General features: G+C 33.4%; 1 protein-coding gene across 1 annotated transcript; it reads left to right on the top strand.

Moving 5' to 3' along the window:
* The first annotated feature begins 8300 nt into the window (after window positions 1–8300).
* On the top strand, window positions 8301–16746 carry LOC130828099 (ABC transporter F family member 5-like). Its single transcript, XM_057693899.1, has 9 exons — window positions 8301–9565; window positions 10376–10717; window positions 12143–12304; window positions 12430–12609; window positions 12754–12909; window positions 13016–13117; window positions 13199–13327; window positions 16117–16221; window positions 16287–16746. The coding sequence occupies exons 1-9, from the start codon at window positions 8660–8662 to the stop codon at window positions 16380–16382; spliced, it is 2178 nt and encodes a 725-aa protein (XP_057549882.1). The 5' UTR covers window positions 8301–8659; the 3' UTR covers window positions 16383–16746.

The following is a 16746-nucleotide window of genomic DNA, read 5'->3' as shown; positions in this document are numbered from 1 at the left end:
TTTTATAATGCAGTTGTTTTTTCGGCTGTGTATTTTTCTTTTATAATTAGATCAGTAAAAATATAATACATCCTAATAAAATATATCTATATATATATATATATATATATATATATATATATATATATATATATATATGAAAATTAAATTGACTAAATAAACATGTTGCCAATTTTTTATATACCTTATTTTATATGGGACCGTCTCATGATGAGTGGGGTCTATATAATCATGAGACGGATCCATATAATTAATATATTTCTTTAATTGATTATTTTAAAAATATAAATGATGGACTTTATAATTATAAGTAATTATTTTACTAAGACAATAAAAAATTATCACTTTAAAGTTATAATTGATCGCTTTAAAATAATAAATATAAATTGAGTCAATTCAATAGAAGTAGTATCACGATGATAAGTCATGAGACGATCTTAATTTTGAGAATTTGTGTTTTTTGTATTGATTTGAGTTTTATTACTCCGTTACAAAAGGAATTGAATTGTATATTAGTTGGAGGAGCATAAGTATTATATTACCATATAAAGGTTTGGGTTTATTCTATAGCCTTCTTTTTCTCTAACGTCAAAAAAAACAATCCTTTATAAAAATAAAATATTTCTAATAAAATATTTCTAATAGTAATAATTGCTACGTTAAAATTTTAACTAATCATCGTTGATTAATATTGTTTTACATACTGTTATTTTTATAACAAAAAAAAATCTAGTAACATTCTACTTATTCCTTAGGTTATGTTATTAGTCTTAAAATAAAATATTTGTTTTGTCTTATTTTGTCTTATTTATTTTTTCATTTACTAATTCTCTCGAGCCTAGGATCATTAGTTGCAACTTGTCATCTTTTTTGGGTGTTTAGTAGTTGACTTTTACATTGGCTTTTTGGTTGGCTTTTTAATCTTTGGTTTGTTGATTGGCCAAATAGTTAGAAAAAGTACTTTATAAATGACTTTTAGCTTTTAAGCCAAAATAAAAAAGCTATTTCAGTTGGTTTATTGTTGGCTTTTGGCTTGTTGATCTACTTTTTTAATTAATAAATAGTCAACAACCAATACCTAAATTTACCAAACAAGTTCATAAACAACTGACTTTTTAAGCCAGTTTAAAAGCAAATAAAAACAACCAACATTTTCAGCTAGTCAAACAATTCAACTAAAAAAGTCAACAGCTAACAATTAATTGCTAAACAGCCTCTAGAATATAATGAAAATGATGATCAAATCTTATTTGATTTGTTTATGCATATTTTTATAACATAATTTTTTACCAACTCAACATTTTAAAAGGTTAAAAGAGTGAATTAGATGGTTTAGTGAAAAAATGTAACAATTATTTTTAAAAAAGTAAAATTGAAAAAGGAAAAAGACAGGAAAACCCTCTACACAAAGTGGAAAATTATGAGACGGGGGCGTTCACATTTCCCGGTTGCCTATTGGCGATGGCAGCTTAACTAAAATTTTGACTTTCTTTGAATTAAAAATGATTAGACAATAAGCTGTTTTACAACACCCACTGTGACGGTGTGACCCATAGTTTCCTGGGCCTAATGAAGTGACTAGTGAGTTTCAATTTTTTTTTTCTTACAAAAATATAAATAGAAAAAATAATCCTTTTATTTCTTGTTTTGTTGTATATATTACATTTGGTCTCTAATAGATACTATGGTCAATATAACAAATATAATTCATTAATTTATGTTCAATATAAAATATAATCAAATAAGATCTTGTTTGATTTATCTTAATGCACATTTTAATAAAATTAAATTTTTAGAATTTTTTATTATACAAAATTAAAAATATTAATAATTTAAAGTGTGCAATGAATAGCGCGAAAAATAAAAATATAATAACTATTACAAATCGGAGAAAACACTTTGTCGTCATCATCATCATTTTATCCAGTGTATGCCGCTCATAGAAAAGCTATAGACGGAGTCTGGGGAGGGAAGGACAGCGTCAACTCATACACATAAAGGAGAGCACGGCCAAAGGAGTCCCCCGGCTCGAGAAAGATAAAGAGACATAACTACACGGGAAAGATAAAATAAATGCCTATAAATAAAATAAATAAGTAGAACCAACTACAAAATAAAAGAAAACAAAAAAACTAATAATAAAAGAAACGAGAGAAGTAAGAGGGCAATAACACCAAAAGGTAATCTAAGAGGACATCAGTAGTCTAAAACATGGATTTAGCGCCTCCAATTACCCTTATCCCTAGTCAGACCCTCAGAGAGGTTTAACTCATGCAAGTGAACTTTTATTTGCTCATCCCAAGTTCTTCTGGGTCTTCCTCGAATCCTCTTACCCTCTACTATGATGCTTTCTACTCTCCTCACAGGGGCGTCGAAAGTCTTTCTCTGCACATGTCCAAACCACCTCAATTTAGTTTCGCGCATTTTTCCAGAAATAGGGGCTACCCCTTGTTTGTCCCTAATCTCTTGGTTCCTAATTCGATTTATCAATGTGTGCCCAAACATCCACCTCAGCATACACATTTCTGTAACTTTCATCTTATGTTCAAAAATCTTCTTTACAGGCCAACATTCTGTCCCATATAGTAGAGCAGGTCTGATTGCCGCCCGATAGAATTTTCCTTTTAACTTGCTTGGGAATTTCCAATCACATAGCACTGCTATGGCTGCTCGCCACTTGAGCCAACCCGCATGTATATGATGATTTACATCTTCGTCAATTTTTCCATCCCTTTGAATGATCGATTTCAAATACTTATATTTGGTCGTACTTAACAATAGCTTTATAAATGGACATCTCTGATTCACCTACCGGTGATATCCCACTAAATCGTGATTTGTGAGTTTCTTTTCAAATAAAACACCAAGATTTGTATTGTTAGTTACTACTAATTGCACTTTCCATTTTTTTTTTACTTTATAGCATTATCTCTCAATACTATCACTAAAGTGTTAATGAATGATAATGTTCCTAAAACATTTCACCGTTATTATAAAAATGAGTGCAAGTACAATTCATTATAAATGGTAATTTTTGCAATTAATAAATTGTATTTTCTTAGTTTTTTATTACGCCAATCTTTTTGATGTGAAGTTTATTATGAGAGTGTTGAGAAATAGTGCAATTCAAAAAAAAAAGTATTAATAATGTTTTTACTTATGGAAGGTGTAAATGAAATATTATTTTCTTATCTTTTTATATAAAAATACGGATTGCGTAAAGCGTTAGCATATCTTATGTCACATAATTTGCATTATAACTAGACTACTACTTTTCCGAAGATTTAGACTTTATTACGCCAAAACTCACATGATTCACCCCATGTTGTTTCTCTCTTCTTCTATACTACGACATGTGTTGTATTCATTTATCCGCCTCTTGAAATCATTTTTTTCTCTCCCTTGATTTCGACACTCATTTTTTGCTCATCCTATTTCATTTTATCACTCCTCTTTGCATTTGAACCATGTGGCTAACATCTAATGACATAATGTACTCTTGTTAAATTGATCTCATTCACTTATTCTATATTATTTATCAAATTATTGAAAAATAGGAAACTGCAGATGAATAAACATTTGTTATTATAGGCACTAATTATTTAAATTGAAAAAAAAATTATATAGTCCAATTTTACTAATTCAGTTCATTTATAAAAATATTCAAACAAACTCAAATAATGTAAATGTATTCTAGGTATGAAACCGAGTGTACACATCAGATAAAATAAACTTAACGGAGTAACAAAATATGAAATGAAACTAAATGTACACATATGTTCCTATATGTAAATTAAGGAAAATCCTAATCTAGACTAGATTTTCTCTAATACGCATAGTCTGTATACACTATCGCCTATGACCCGATGAGATAGGTTTGAAATTTGGCCAATGCAAACATTATTGCAACCAACTCCTTCTCAATAGTATTTATTGATCTGGGCATTTTCAGACCAGCTAGTCTCTTGAGAGACCGTCTCTTTGAGAGACGGTCCTCAAACCCAAGCCCTTAGTGCTGATTTCATTAATAACATAAAAAAAAAAAACTTAAACAACATTTCAATTCAACAGCTAGCATAGCTTCTTTATCAAGACACTTATCATATTCTAATGAACATCATTAATCTCTCCTCTCGAAAACCACTCATGTAATTATTGCATTAATCTTTAAAAAAAAGTTCCATATTATCAATAAACATCATTAACATCTCTTTTTATATTATCAATAGAAACACCATGGATGCTTTCATGGAAGAATTCGATATTCAACACAATCATCTCTAAATTTTGTGATATTTTTGAGAAGGAAGAAGAAAGACTAATATTTGTTTCTTGATTTTTTTTGAAAATAAAACCCCAATTATTATTTTGTTTTTTGAAATTATTTTTTGTAAAAATTAATTCAAATAAAACCCCCTGTTGTTGTGAGGGGGAAGAAGAACACAATGACGTTGAACATGATGATTATAATACAATATGTATTACGTGTACTGTAAGTTGGCATTAAGTCTGGTGTAAGTAGGTATTAAGTGCGTTGTAAGTTGGCATTAAGTATGATATAAGTTGGCATTACGTTTTATGTAAGTAGGCAGTAAGTCTGATGTAAGTTGGCATGTATTATGTGTACTGTAAGTTGGTATTAAATCTGGTGTATGTAGGTATTAAGTGTGTTGTAAGCTGGCATTAAGTATGGTGTAAGTTGGCATTAATTTTGATGTAAGTAGGTAATAAGTCTGATATAAATTGGCATTAAGTATGATGTAATTTGACATTAAGCATGATGTAAATTGACATTAAGTATGATGTAAATCGACATCAAGTATGATGTAAATTGGCATTAAGTGTGTTGTAAGTTAGCATTAAATCTGATTTAATTTGGCATTAAGTTTGACGTAGGTAGGCAATAACGCGTGCTGTAAGTTGGTATTAGATATGATATAAGTAGGTATTAAGTATGAAATGCAAATATAATATAAATTTACATTAAGATGATATAAGTAGGTATTAAGTGTACTGTAAGTTGGCATTAAGTCTTATGTAAGTAGGCATTAAGTGTGCTGTAAGTTGGAATTAAATCTAATGTATGTGTGCATTAAGTCTGATATAAGTAGGCAATAAGTGTGTTGTAAGTTGGCATTAAGTCTGATCAAGCTTCATCCCAATTTACCTCAGATTGAATACCACCTTATATCAAACCCAATACCAACTTACAATAGATATAAAGCCAACTTACATTAGACCTAATGCTAATTTACATCAGTCTTGATGCCAACTTATAATATATCTAATGTCAAATTAAATCATACTAATACCAACTTATATGTTATATAGTGTCAAATTAAAACAAAAAAATTTCCCGCTTAAAGCATATTTAAACCCAATTTACACAAGATCTACTGCCTATTTATATCAACTTAAAACCAATTATACTAAATCTAATGCCTATTTATATAATTTCAACTTATACATACAAAAAAAACGACTTATAATATATTAAATGCCAATTTATAACAATATAATATCAAGTCACAATAAACCTAATCCCAAACTTACAACAAAATAACCATCAACTTAAAACAAACATAAACCCAGTTTCACACATATTAAGTGCTAACTTATATTAGTTATAATCCCAACTTATAATATATTTAAAGCCAATTTTTAGACCTAATGCAAATTTAAACTTAGAAACATCCAACATCTATTAGATTTAATGTCAACATCCAATAAATATAATCCCAATTTATATAATTATAAATGTCAACTTAGATAAGATCTATTGCCAACTTACTTACAACATCCAATAAATACAAATATTAACAAGAATAATCATAAATGTAATATTACAATATGCTTAATGCCAACTTATAGTACACTTAGTGCTTACTTACAACATCCTTAATGCCTACTTACAAAAGACTTAATTCCAACTTACAGTATACTTAATTCCAACTTACAACACACTTAATGCCTACTTACATGAGACTTACATAAGAATTAATGTCAACTTACATCAGACTAATGCCAACTTATAATAGTTATAATGTCAACCTATAACATATATAATGTTAACTTGCAATAAACATGATCCCAACTTACATCGGATTAAATGCCAGCTTACATCAACTTAATGCCAACTTAAATCAAAGAGAAACTAGGTCGGCCTCTAAACGAAAAAAAATTAAGTCATCCAATAAGTTACCCAAATTCTTTACTAACTCAAAATTTATTTCCATACTACTAAATCCAGTTATTTCAGCATCATATATAAATATAACCTTTCAAGAACATAACTTAATAGAGAATACATAAAAATATGAAAATGAATCAACAAATAACTTGATAGATAATATGTTTAATTACATATTATTAAACAAATAATTACAAGAACAATGATAATTAAATATGTCAAAAATACCTTAAAAACGAAAATAAATGAATCAACAAATAAAAGGATCAAACTTATTTACCTGTGAACAAAGAAGAATAAAACATATGAAAAGATGAAAAAATTAATCAAACTTGTTGATTCAACACGTAATAATTTGAATTTTGAGAAAATATGAGAACAGAAAGCTTGAGGATGGAGAGAGGAAGAAGAAAGGTGAAGGGGTTAATGAAAGAAAAAGATGAATGACAAATTGATACATAAATAATGAGGTACCTTTTTAAAACTTACAATTTCAGTTTTTAAAGAAAACCCAACTTTAATTTTTTTTGTAAGAAAATTATATTATATGGGCTAGCCCATGACATATGGTCTCTTTGAGAGACCGTCTTTCATGAGAATTTGCGTTATCAGACGCCTAGTTGGTGTAATAAATGGCATGGGAAACCTTTCCTTCTTTTTGACCTAGCACACTTACAATTGTTTTATTTAATGCATCACATATAAGCATGACCCAGAAAGCTTCGGACACCCTTAACGTTAGTAATGGGTGTCAATTGCTCAACAACCTTAGTCTTGGCTCTTTTCACATGTATGCCTCCATCAGCAATCAAATGTCCAAGGGTCACCCCTTAGGTTATCATAAAGTGATACTTTTTCTCAATTTAACACAAGATTGACCTCAATACATATCTTAATCACTTTAGATTTATTTTTTTAAACAGTAATCAAAACTAGTTACATATAAAAAAAAAAGTCCATAAAAACCTTTGTGATTGAATACATATAATTAGAAAACAAAGCCATCATATACCTTGAAAGAGTAGAAGGGCATTGTGAAGTTCAAATGGTATTCTATAATAAGCCAAAATATCATAGGTGCATGTGAAAGATAGTCTTATTCTGACGGGTTTGATCAAAAAGGGACATTCACAGTCAAAATCAAGAATGACCACTTAGAAAACAAAATTAAGAGGGTTTCGTCAGTCTTTTTAGCATTTGATCAGTAAGAATAGAGTAAGTGATCTATTTTAGTAGTGCATTTAATTTTTCTTAACCAATGTAAATTCACCACCAAGCCACTATCCTAGTGAATATCTTTACATTTCATAATATTCTACCAAAGTGGTTACCCATGAACATAGATGCTAATTGAATGAGACTTACCCCTTTAAATTGTGGCACAGGATAAATTATCAACATCCAATAATTTTAACACTTTTTTTTATATTTTTTTACTAACTCTTGCGTATTAGAATTTAAAATGTGTTGTCTTTGAATGCAAGGGTGGTAATCGTCCTCCAAATTATTCTAGACTTGTTAAATTACGAGTTAATTCCCTTCAAATCATTAATGTTGTATGTGAAAGTGAAACACTAATGATCACATGACATAATTTATCATCGTCCAAAAACTTTTTTTAATGGAAGGAGGGGTTCTTGACTCTAGTGCAGGCTTTTTGCCTCCACTACCTAAGTGGTGGGCTGGTGGCGATAAGTTCAATGAAATTCATCTCTGCGGAAGAAGCTTCTTCCCCCATCTAACGCATAGATCATGGTTTTAACTTCTAGGTTTCTTCTTCCTCATAATTAGCTAGCATAACAGTTTTCAACAAGTTTATAGATGTATGCTTCTCCGATATCTCGACACATTGAATCTATCACCATTAATCCTTAACAAATATTTTCAAGATAAGGCCTATGAAGACCATGTCTAGAAAACTACCCAAATCTAATCCCTAACCGACTAAACCGACCATGCTATTACACGGGTTCAAGGAATCAAAGCCGGCTAGAATCGATTTTGGTTCCCCTAAGGTGGTGCTGAGTAGCACCCGGAATGGGACCATAGCCATCACTAGACTACACTACGGCGTCCAGTTCCAAACAAGTCCTTCCCCAAAAGACCCTTGGGCAAGTACGTGGATACGTTTGTGGCTCTAGTTTGATTCGGGACATATGTGGAGCATATTACTAATATGAGGCCTGAACAGTAAGCACCACAGAACTGCAGGCAAATCCACAAAATATAATCTGTTCCACTTTTCTGGTTCTTATAATCCTACGAAAATTATCATCATCTTCATAATCATCTGAAATAGAGTGAATCCATCCTTCTGGGATTCTTCCAACATCAGAAACAAAGCATCATTTCATTGAATGAGCTAAGATTTCACTACTCTTCTTCCATTGAAGCTTGAGAGACGGAGAAAGAGAGAAAGAGAGTAAGATCCACTAGAGTTTCTATCCTCTCATTCTCTCTTCTTTTACAATGGATTTGACTACAAAACTACACCGTATTGACCTCCGTTCATCTTTCATGGCTGGTTCTTCTTCATCACTTTTTGATACTGGAAAAACATCTGTTTTACCTTTGGCTTCTCAATTTCCTACCATTAAAGCTTCTACCTATGGAAACAAATTTCCCAAATCTTTAAAAACTACTTCGCAATCTAACCCTAGGCTTCAAACTTGTCAACTTTCTTCCAATTCATCTGCTCTTGCTTGTGAAACTACTAGTCCAAATGCTCAAACTAGGGAAGAAATTGAAGCACTTTTTTCTAAAGATTCAGCGGATGAGTATGAGAGAAAAAGGGGAAGTAAGCAATCTAATTCTGGGGCTTCAAGTGTTTCTTCTGGGGTTAGGCTAGAAAGCATTAGTAAGGCTTACAAAGGAGTGACTGTGTTGAAGGATGTGAATTGGGAAGTAAAAAAGGGAGAGAAAGTGGGTTTAGTTGGCGTAAATGGAGCAGGGAAAACTACCCAATTGAGGATTATTGCTGGGTTGGAAGAACCTGATTCTGGGAATGTGATTAAGGCTAAAAACAACATGAAAATCTCGTTTTTGAGCCAAGAGTTTGAGGTTTCAATGACTAGGACTGTAAAGGAAGAGTTTATGAGTGCTTTCAAGGAAGAAATGGAGGTTGCAGAGAAGATAGAGAAGGTGCAAAAGGCTATTGAAGGAGCTGTTGATGATTTGGAATTGATGGGGAGATTGTTGGATGAGTTAGATTTGTTGCAGAATAAGGCACAAGATGTAGACTTGGTTCAGGTAGATGCTAAGATCAATAAGATGATGCCTGAGCTTGGATTTTTGCCGGAGGACTCCGATAGGTTAGTGGCTTCCTTTAGTGGTGGATGGCAGATGAGGATGTCAGTTGGGAAGATTTTGCTTCAGGTTTGTTGCTATTCATCTCTTGTTTGTCATTTAATTATGGTATTGAGCAACTGATTAATTTACTCATGCCTGTAGAACCCCTCTGATCCATTGCTATATGAAGTTTTTTTCTTTTTCTTATTCCTTGAATATCTTGAATTTACTAAGGAGCATTGTTTACTTATTTGTTTATACTTATTGACTTATTGTTTGCCATACGTTTATATGCGTTGTTTTATAAAAGTTGGAATATATGAGAAAAATGTTTCTAGTTAGTTTGAAATACTAGGATATGTTTTGGAAGGTATAGAGTTAGGAATTTTGGTCCATGAAAAGCATGAACTTTGACCTAAGCATAGAAATCCTGTCGTGCTAGGCCACCCATGTGTCTGGTTGTCGTTCCTCATGCCAAATGTATTGTGCTAAGTCATGTTGTGAATAGTGTAGTGCCTTGCCGTGCGGTGCTTGGCCACCCAAAACTTAGGTCTAATTGAAATCATGTCGTGTTGGATCACCCAAGTGTTGTGCCTATTGTGCTTTGTGCCAAATTGCACCGTGCTAAGTCATTCCATGAAGTTTTGTGACTTAAGCGGGCCGTGCCTGAGCAACCCGCGTGCCTGTCCGACCCTATTCCATCTTTTGACTATTTAATGAGCATCGTTGAAGCATATTGTTGGATAAATTTGTCACATACAGTGTTAGCAGTTGGTAACTAATTTGATGTAAACATTTGAGAAAGAAAAAAACCTGTTCTGTTGTTAGCCTCATTCTTCTGATTTTGTTTTTGGTGTGATGGTGAGTTCAGATAGTTTTTTGTTCACATTATTCCAGGATCCAGATTTGTTACTCCTGGATGAGCCTACTAATCACCTAGATCTTGACACTATTGAGTGGCTGGAGAAATATCTTAACAAGGTGGACGTGCCAATGGTCATCATTTCTCATGATAGAGCTTTCCTTGACCAGCTTTGTACCAAAATTGTGGAAACAGAAATGGGTGTTTCTAGGACATTTGAAGGAAATTATTCTAACTATATCATTTCAAAGGCATCTTGGATTGAAGCTCAATTTGCTGCATGGGAAAAGCAACAGAAAGAAATTGAGCAAACTAGGGACATAATCAACCGAGTTGGTGCAGGAGTGAGTGCTGGCCGAGCATCTACTGCAGAGAAGGTACTGCATGCTGGGTTTATGTGAATGGTGAAAATTTGATGTTTTATTGGTTTATATTGCGTGAGCTTCTTATTTATGTAACTTTGTAGATATTGTTTGCAATCAAGGGTTAATTGAATGCAATGTCTTTGTTCTTACAAGGGTAGATTTGCATACATTCGACCCTCTATTTGCCTTGGTGGGAACCATTTTGTAGGATTGGGGTTATGCTATGTTGTATTGATTCTGAGCAGAGGATTTCAGAAATGTTTTGCTTTTTATTTTGATTCTATAGTTAACAAAGCATTCATGCGTACAAATGGATTATACTGTACCAGGTAGGTGATGTTTGCTGTGAAGGGTTGATGTGATTTCTATGTCTTCAAATTTTATATTTACACTATGTTTGGATATGATTTTAGGAGGGGAAGGAAAGGAGGGAAAGGGAAAGAAGAGAAGGGAAAGGAAGGGGAGGGATTAGTGATGGAAATTTCCGTTGTTTGGATAAGGAGGGAATTTAAAGGAAATGAAAGGAAAATTAAGTATACAAATTCTAAATAAATTAAATATTATCAATAATAATACACACTATAGCTGAATATTAATGAAATTCACAGAAAAGTTTGAATATGAAAAATTGTCTTCTTAACAAGTTGATTTTTCTTCTAAATCTTTCTCCTCTTGGAAAATTTTGGGTTATTAACACAATTAGGGACATTAATCCCTCCATTTCCCTTCCTTCCAAATCCCCCATTCTCTAAAATTGTTATTCAAACAAAGGAAATCATTCCCCTCCAAATTCCTCCCTTTCTTTTCCTTTCAAATCCCTCCATCCAAACATTGTGTTAGTGACTGAATATCGTCCTTGTGGAATGAATGCTTGCTAGTTTTTTCGTCTCTTCAGTTCACCACCAATAGGAACTTGAAAACTGCAACACTGCAGATATGTATGGCAGTAAGGGTACTTGTTCTTATTTGAGTTAAAACATAATGAATATTATCTACCTACTTTCCACATATTTGAGTAATTAGTCTTTGTGGATGCAATATTTCATGATGCTGCAGCAGGATCCTTGTCACTATGTTCTCACTGGCCTGGTGCTTTTGAAAGTAAAATCTGTTTATTATTATTTTTTTTTTGGTAAAATGATGACTAGATAGCGTCTTCAATGTTTATTACCATAACTAGACCAAAAGTGTGTTTACTCTGTATCTTCCAATACAAGAAAGACAACCTGAAGCTTTCTTAAGTCCTCATGGCTTCTGTCTCATGACTTCTACTACGCTTTGGCTATTTAAACTTTCTATAATTATTTTTCATGTAGCTACACAAATATAAGCTGTAAATTTTAAACATTTTTGTATGTCATATGCTGAAAGATTCGATTTTTGTTCCAAACATTTGCAGTTCTTGAGATTTTGTTTTGTGGTAATCTTTTATGATAGAAACTAGAAAAGCTTCAAGATGAAGAGCAAGTTGAGAAGCCTTTCATAAGGAAACAAATGAAGATTGAGTTTCCTGAGCCTAAGAATAAGGAGGGCAAGTTGATTCCAAGCGGAAAGATAGTTGCAACAATAAATAACCTGCAATTTGGCTATGGAAATAATGTGAGAAAATTACCTGTTCTATTATCAATCATTTGAGTCCATGTTGTGTTTTGGAGGGGGGGAGAGCCGGGACTCTTTTCTCACCTCCGAATTAATTTAGCTGACTCCTGATATGTGTATGTTAGGTACTATTTCGCAAGGCAAATCTCACAATTCAACGAGGGGAGAGAATTGCTATAATTGGTCCTAATGGGTGTGGGAAAAGCACATTGCTAAAATTAATTATGGGTTTGGAGAAACCTACTGCTGGTGAAGTTAAATTAGGGGAATACAATGTCCTCCCGAATTATTTTGAGCAGAATCAGGTATTTCACCACCGCCTTTGGTTCTATTTAAGAAATTTTCTCGTGTGAATTTGAAAGTCTGAGGCTTTGGTCGTTTCAGAATTATGTTATCGTTTGTTTTTATGAAATTTGAATTGGCTTAGTTATTGCCCTGATTATTTTCAGGCTGAGGCTCTGGATTTGAATAAAACGGTACTCCAAACTGTTGAAGAAGTTGCGGAGGATCAGACCATTGATAAAATAAAAGGTCTTCTAGGCCGTTTAAATTTTAAGTCTGACATGCTTGATAGGAAGGTCTCCCTTTTGAGTGGCGGAGAGAAGGTAAACTTGTCAAAACAACTGTGTTTTATCTGTACCTGACTCGTTCATTTAATAATTTCTTCTTTTTTTTTTTATAAATGATTTACCTCTTCATATTCTTAATCAGGCACGCTTGGCCTTCTGCAAGTTCATGGTGAAAGAATCAACTTTGCTGGTTCTCGATGAACCTACCAATCATTTGGATATACCTTCGAAGGAGATGCTTGAGGTTGAAGTCTCTTTCATGCTTTTAACTCTATTGCAGTAGTAGTCATTACATTAAGATTTCTTATATCTATGTTGTTTCCAGGAAGCCATACAAGCATATCATGGCACTGTCATTACAGTTTCCCATGATCGGTATTTCATTCGTCAAATAGTGAACAGAGTGATTGAGGTTAAGGATGGATACATTCAGGACTATGTTGGTGACTACAATGTAAGTATTGCTGCACCCCCTATTTTGTTCCGACTTTGTTGTCTTCAAATGAAAACTTTTGGTTCTCCAATTCATTTTAATCTTATTTAACTTAGTAAGTAAGAATGACAAAATGGGTGGGAGGATGCAATATGCCCTTCCCCATACCCATAACCACCACCAACCCACCACCCATGGTGGGTAAAATTTTCATACCCACACCTGCCCACCTGAGTATCCATTCAAACCCATCCCCACCTACTACGGCATACTCATTATTGTTATACCCACCTTATACCCGTTAAAAAACTGACAGGTCAACATACTATGTTCCGAAAAAAACTATGTGACCCAAAACCAGTTTTTACCTGAACCCAAATAATATGCTGTCAAAACTGGCCAAAAACCTGTGAATTATTATGTTTGTAACAAAATAATAAGATTATGTGAATCATCTCTCCTAAAATTATTGGTTTTGACATGACTTATGTTCGAGTTGAGTATGTTTTATGTGGATAAATTTAGTTTCAAATGATCTGGTTTGCCATGACTTGTTATTTGAGGACTATTTCATTCCTAAAATATAATACATATACTTCTATATTGCATTAACCAATGTAAACAGAAGACAAAATGGAATATTTTATTCTGGGTTTCAAACAAGTACCATTTGAGTATCTGACCGACGACAATAACATGAAATGATTTTACTAGAACCAAATCTCGACCACATGCATGCCTATAGCAATACCAGGACCTAAAACATGTGATTACCCTAATGCCAAGTGACTCTGATTTTTTGGTCGGTGTAAGTAACCTAGCACACCTTTAATAACAAAGAAATTGTTTTTCATTGACCTGCGATTTCCAAACACCATGCAACTTCACATCAAAAATAAGCGCAAAGTTTTAATGAGTCATTTTACCATGGTCTATATAATGCGAAACCAAAGAATTATAAATGTTTGGCTTCATCAAAATTGGACAAAAAGGAAAAGTGTTAATACATGTTTGGGTGGAGGGAAAGTGTATCCCTAGCTATCGTAACTCATGAGCCATCACCACCGTAGAAAAACATCATGGATGTCATAGTGATTGGGGTAACAGTCTCGATGTCATGAAAAAGACACCTCACAGTATTACGACTGGTTTCGCAGACATCCTCAATGTGAATTGTTGACTTCAAGAAAATCCATTTTGTCATAGTAATTAAAGTTTATTAGAATATATATTTAAAGCTTATAATGGACATTTTAAAGCCTACTAAGCTTAAAAGAAGATAATAATGTCTAATATATTAGAATAACGACTTGTAATGGCAGTTACTCTTTGAATCATATGTTACGTAATGGGGTTTTCCGGTTAGATCTTAAAAGAGCCCATTAAGTAACTAACGGCACCATTTTAATTCCATGATCACCATTCAACACTAAGTCCTTACCACCCACAATCAGCTTTGCCCTGTGACTTTTCTGAACATCATGACCACATATGGCCTCCTGAAGCAGCACCCAAATAAATCTGAAGACTAATGTGGGTAAGGAGAATTCTAGATTTTGTGAAATCTTTCAGAGTTTGGAAGGGGTAATTGGATGGTTTCAGGAGTGGGTATCCAGGGCGGGGGTTGTGATGATGCGATGATTCGCAGCTCGGAGGTGAGGGTCTGGTTAATTTGTCGTTTATGGTGGGCCTGGGTGTTGGGGCTGGATGGTGTATGGGTGTGGGTGGGCTCCAAAATGGATTGTTGTGCTGCGGGCGAGGGCTATCATCATGGTGAGCTCCAGTGTAGTTTTCAGATCATTAGGAGAAGAAAGGGGAGAGAGACATGGTTAAGGGCTGGGGTGGGGAGTATAAAGGTAGTGTCATAGTGATGATGGACTTTAACTCTAAATTTTTACCACTGGTTGTGGGACATAAAATATAAAAGAACTATACAAGAAAGTGAAAATAGAGGGCGTATTATTTATCAAGGTTGATCTTTATTCTTTGGATGTAAACGGATATCGTTTCCCAAGATTACTTGGGATGAACCAATAACACTAATTGTCAATTCAATATCACTTCAGGATCGTCTTTTTTGTTAGGATAGAAATAGTGCACCTTTCTATGACCTTTCTTTAAGAAATGACAAAAATAGGTATTGTTCTGTAAAAGCAAGCTACGTACAGACCTTCTAGCATTGTGCAATGGTGCCAATTCATCGTGTTTAAAATTTGTGATTTCTCGCCTTCCTTAAATCTTGTGTAGAAATGAAGTTTTTGTAGCTGGGTTTCGACTGTTATTTGATACTCAAACCTTTTACAGCACTAGTGCTCCAAACACACAAATCCTGTACAACAATTACATTTGAGATATTTAGTTCCTACCATCTTGAGGCCAATGTAATACCATACCATAACCTCGTTGTTATGTCTTACAAGGGTAAGGCTCATGACCTGTTTTTAATATCCTCCATTATAATAGGAAACCAAAGAGCTATAAATCTTTGGCTTACCAAAATAAGGGAACCGTTTCATCTAATTATTTTGTAGGCGTTTTTCACACGACTGCTTTCTGAAAACCTTCAACAGAAATTGTGGGAAGATGATCCCCTCACCCCTAGAAAACAAAGCCCGTCTTCCTAGTTCGCTTTTTTGGAGCCATGTGCAAAATCTTGTTCAGCTATCGATCTCCCTGATATCATTGAATGCTTATCTCATAATTATGTGATAATTACTTTTCATATTCAAGTTTTTATACTAATGGGATATTTACTGTTCCCATTTGAGTGTTTGGAGATTTCTAAGATGTTATTTTGATGTAAAACACAGTATTATTTAGAGAAGAACCTTGATGCAAGGGAAAAGGAATTGGAACGTGAGGCGGAGCTTGAAGAGAAAAATTCCAAAGTGAAAGCGAAATCCAAGATGTCTAAGGTATAGAGTAAACTTAGAGTAAACTTAGAGTCCGTCTCACCAAAAACTGACTTTATATTGAACAGGCTGAGAAGGAAGCCCGGAAGAAACAGAGAATGATGGCATTTCAGCAGGCCAAAGCAAAATCAAAGGGTTTAAAGAATGCAAAAAGATGGAATTGAGAGGTTATCTTTTAGTTTTTTGAATGAAGGTCCTCTCATCGCTACGAAACTCTTATGTTGCTTGAACTTCACTCGGGGCTCTTTGAAAGGCGCATGATCTTGCACGTAGTTACAAGTTTCGAAAAATGAAAGAACAATTACGCCGCAAGTGAAAATCTATACTGAAGTTTGAGATCAGTAAAGTGCATACATTTAGCTTAGAACTTGAACAAACAATTTATAGATTTTGTAAATAGTAATTTGGTATCCCCCTTACTCCTTTTAGCATATTTCTCCTCCACCCCCCAAAAAAACAAGGATATTTCTAACTAGTATTATCATACCTTCATTCTCTATTGGTTTACAAGTGACTTTAGTTTCTCTA

Source organism: Amaranthus tricolor, chromosome 12, assembly GCF_026212465.1.
Source record: "Amaranthus tricolor cultivar Red isolate AtriRed21 chromosome 12, ASM2621246v1, whole genome shotgun sequence".
Lineage (NCBI taxonomy): Eukaryota > Viridiplantae > Streptophyta > Magnoliopsida > Caryophyllales > Amaranthaceae > Amaranthus > Amaranthus tricolor.
This window is presented reverse-complemented; position numbering and strand designations above follow the sequence as displayed.